The 3,152-nt window shown below is 54.8% G+C and overlaps 1 protein-coding gene across 6 annotated transcripts in view; it reads left to right on the top strand.

Moving 5' to 3' along the window:
- TNNT2 (troponin T2, cardiac type) overlaps positions 1-3,152 on the top strand; it is a 14,141-nt gene that overhangs the window by 1,588 nt on the left and 9,401 nt on the right. For 5 of the 6 annotated variants that reach the window (XM_033519933.1, XM_033519934.1, XM_015650379.3 and 2 more), the window contains exons 2-4: positions 1,779-1,826; positions 2,645-2,655; positions 2,772-2,789. In XM_033519933.1, coding sequence (XP_033375824.1) covers positions 1,789-1,826; positions 2,645-2,655; positions 2,772-2,789 — 67 coding nt within the window. In that variant the 5' untranslated portion in view covers positions 1,779-1,788. The remainder of the gene's footprint in view (positions 1-1,778; positions 1,827-2,644; positions 2,656-2,771; positions 2,790-3,152) is intronic. The other variant, XM_019009023.2, reaches the window with a different exon arrangement.

The following is a 3,152-nucleotide window of genomic DNA, read 5'->3' as shown; positions in this document are numbered from 1 at the left end:
GAAGGAGAGCTCCGTGTCTGGGCAGCCTGGAGGAAAGCAGAGACTCAGAACTGTGGAGGATTAACTCAGCCCCAGAGCTGTGAGCAGCCAGCCCTGAGCTAAAGGACAGTGGGATTTCAAGGAGTGTGAGGATTATTTAATACACAGCAAATTCTGGGAGATTGGTTGTAGTCAGAGCAATATTTCCTCTTTATCTCTCTAATGTCTGCTGGGTTCTCCTAGTTCTACCAAATCAAGATTTCCAAGCTTTAATGAAAAGGTTTGTGTTTCTGTGCAGATGATACATAAATATTTCCTTGAGCCACTTTTTCTCTTGTGTTCCCTCTTAACAGTGCTGGATTTGTTGTGTTCCCTCAGCTCTGTGGGATCTAACAGTGTCTGAGGGAGGAGGAAAATGGGAATGTAGGGAGAGGCTTTCACACTGCTGGGACTGGGAACCCTCTTCTCCTGCCTCATGGAATGATTGTGTGCAGCCTTGGGGGCTCAGAGGCCACACAAAGGATTTGGCCAAACTTGTGGCATCAGACCATGCTGAGCCTGGGGAAAAGTGGGAGCTGATGTTCCTGGAGCAGCAGTGATCCTGGGGATGGTGCTGGAGGGGGTGCAGAGCCCAGCCCTGGGGCCATCACAGGAAAGGGAGCAGTGACAGCAGGAGCAGGCGGTGCAGAGGGGGCTGAGTTGTGCCTTTATTTGTCTCCAAAAAGCACCTTGTGAGTAACAGTGAGATCAGAGACCCTCTGGAGCCCTGGTCATGCCAAGGTTCCCCTCCTGGAATGCCCCTGTCCCACGGCTGAGCATTCCAAGGCAGGATCCAGCATCCTGAACAAACACTCCTGGGGCCTGTCCCACCCATCCTGGGTAATAAATGCTTGACAGATGTAGCGAGAGCAGTTGTTCCCAGAGCTGGGGCAGCAGGAGCAGGGGAGCCTTGCTGCTCTCAGAACAGGTGCTTCAGCACATGCAAGTTATTTCCAGAGCTGCCTTGCTCTGTCCTGTGGCATCTCAGCCCTGCTGAGGCTGGCACGAGCAGGGCTGGGCTGAGGCTCTGGGCTGCTCTGGGGTGCCCAGGGATGGGGCTGGTGGCTGCAGATCTCACCCAGTGCTGGGTGAAGGCCAAATGGGGTGAGAAGATGAGCAAAGTCCTCCTGAGCACAGCTGGGAGACAGATGTGCTGGGAAGATGAAAGGCTGTTTCTGCAGAGGTTTTAGCCCTAAAACCAGGGCTAAATTACTAAACCAGGCTGTAGATTATTCCTTTTAGCTAACAGGGTAGAAATGGTCCTGCTGATCCCAGGCTGTCCCTTTCCCAGCATTTCTGCACTTGGAGGGCTGGGCTGGGAGGGTTTGCTGGGGCCTTGTCCTGGTGCAGGGCTGCAAATCTGAGAGGAGGGGTCGTCCCTGAGCTAAGAACAGTGGAAGGAAAACAAACTGAACACTGCAATGGGGTGATTTTCCTGTCCCCTGAGCAAACACAGCCCCTGAGAGGGCTGGGCCAGGGGGGCTGAGTGTCCTGGACACGGCTCCTGACAGTTCTCAGTGTGACAGGAGGCTGTGTCCAATCTCCTGCCTCCTGCTTGATCCCGGGACAGGAGGGGGACAGGAGCCTTATCTCTGCTGAGATAACGCTGTCACATCCTGGCTGGGGACAGCTGGGAGCTCCAAGTGCTTTGGAGAGAAGCAGCATTCCGTGCCCCTGGCCTGGTGCTGAGGGACAGGCTGTGCTGGCCCTTATCTCACTTCTAACCCTCCCTTTTTCCAATCTGCCTCCAACTCTGCCAGAGAAGCAGGGATGTCAGACACGGAGGAGGTCACCGAGGAGTATGAGCAGTAAGTGGGGTGGTTTTAACCCCTTTTCTTTCTCCCTGTTCCCACTTTCCCACTGCAGCATTGCTTGGAAGTGACCTCATTGTTACCCCAGCACCCAGCAAGGACCCCCAGCCTTGGCAGGACCCCAGCAGTGGGAACTGGTGGTGGGAGCTGTATCCACAGCCATGGGCAGGACAAGGATGGTTCCTACATTAAAAATATGCAGTTGAAATCTGTGAGACAGAGATGGGAAAAGCCACCAGCCTGTTGCTGCCACATCCAGAACATCACTCCCCAAGGCCCAGATCTGGGAGCAGCTTCTGCTGCTGGAGGCTCTGGGCAGGAGGCACCTCCTGAGGAGATGGGATTGGGGTTATAGGGGTGAGCTCAAACACAGCTCCCACTTCTCATCCTCCACCAGAGAGGGGACCTGAGTCCTCTGGTGTTTCTGTGCCAGACTCATGTGTGTCACCAGTCCCCCTGGCACAGGCTGAGCATTTCCCCCACGGTCAGGGAAGGACCTGGGGGCAAAGGTGGGGTGTGAGATGCCCATTTCTGGGATTACAGGCCAAGGTCACTCATCTTCTCATGCTGCAAAATGGTCCCCTGACCCCTGCTGAAATGCCAGTCCAGACCTTCAGCCCCTGGTCTCCACAGCCTGCAGAGTGACCTGGGCCTTGTCCCTGTCCTCAGCTGACAGCCACCCACACACCCTGGCCCTGTGCTGTGGGAAAGGGGAGCCAGCCTTGAGGAAATCCCAAATTCACCTCAGCCTCCCTTCCCTGATGGGCCCCCTTCCAACTCAGTGTAAAACTGTAAATTCCTGTTGTGCTTTGCAGGGAGCAGGAAGGTAAGAGGACATGGAGCACCTGCAGCTGCCCTGATGCCAAAAACTGATCAGAGCAACTCCAATAACCTGAGGTTTCTTTCCCTTTTCTCTGTCTGTGGCCTGTGTGCTCTGTGAAGAGGAGTGCGTGGAGGAAGGTAGGAGCTGCTTTTGCGAGGACCCAGAGCCACATCCTGGGGCTTCAGTGTTTTGCTGGGGGGTTTGGGATCAGCTCCTGGGCTGCAATGGGCAAATCATGTCCAGGAAAGGCAGATGTGACCGTGTTTGAAATGCCTGCACCTGAAACATCAGTAGGATCAAAACTAGTCTGAACTCTCTCAGGATCTCTTCTGTCAGTGATCCTTTGACTCGAAGCAGGGCTGGCAGTGCTGGACATGGGTGTAGGCAGAGATTTGATCCCAATATCCCAATGGGGCTGGAGCCTCTGCTGAACATGTGAGACTCATGGCCAAGCTCAAACTTCCACCTGCCTCAGCCTGCTGGAGACACAGCCCTGGCAC

This window comes from Parus major, chromosome 26, assembly GCF_001522545.3.
Source record: "Parus major isolate Abel chromosome 26, Parus_major1.1, whole genome shotgun sequence".
In the NCBI taxonomy this organism is placed as follows: domain Eukaryota; kingdom Metazoa; phylum Chordata; class Aves; order Passeriformes; family Paridae; genus Parus; species Parus major.
The sequence above is the reverse complement of the archived record's forward strand: the minus strand, read 5'-3'. Positions and strand labels throughout refer to the sequence as shown.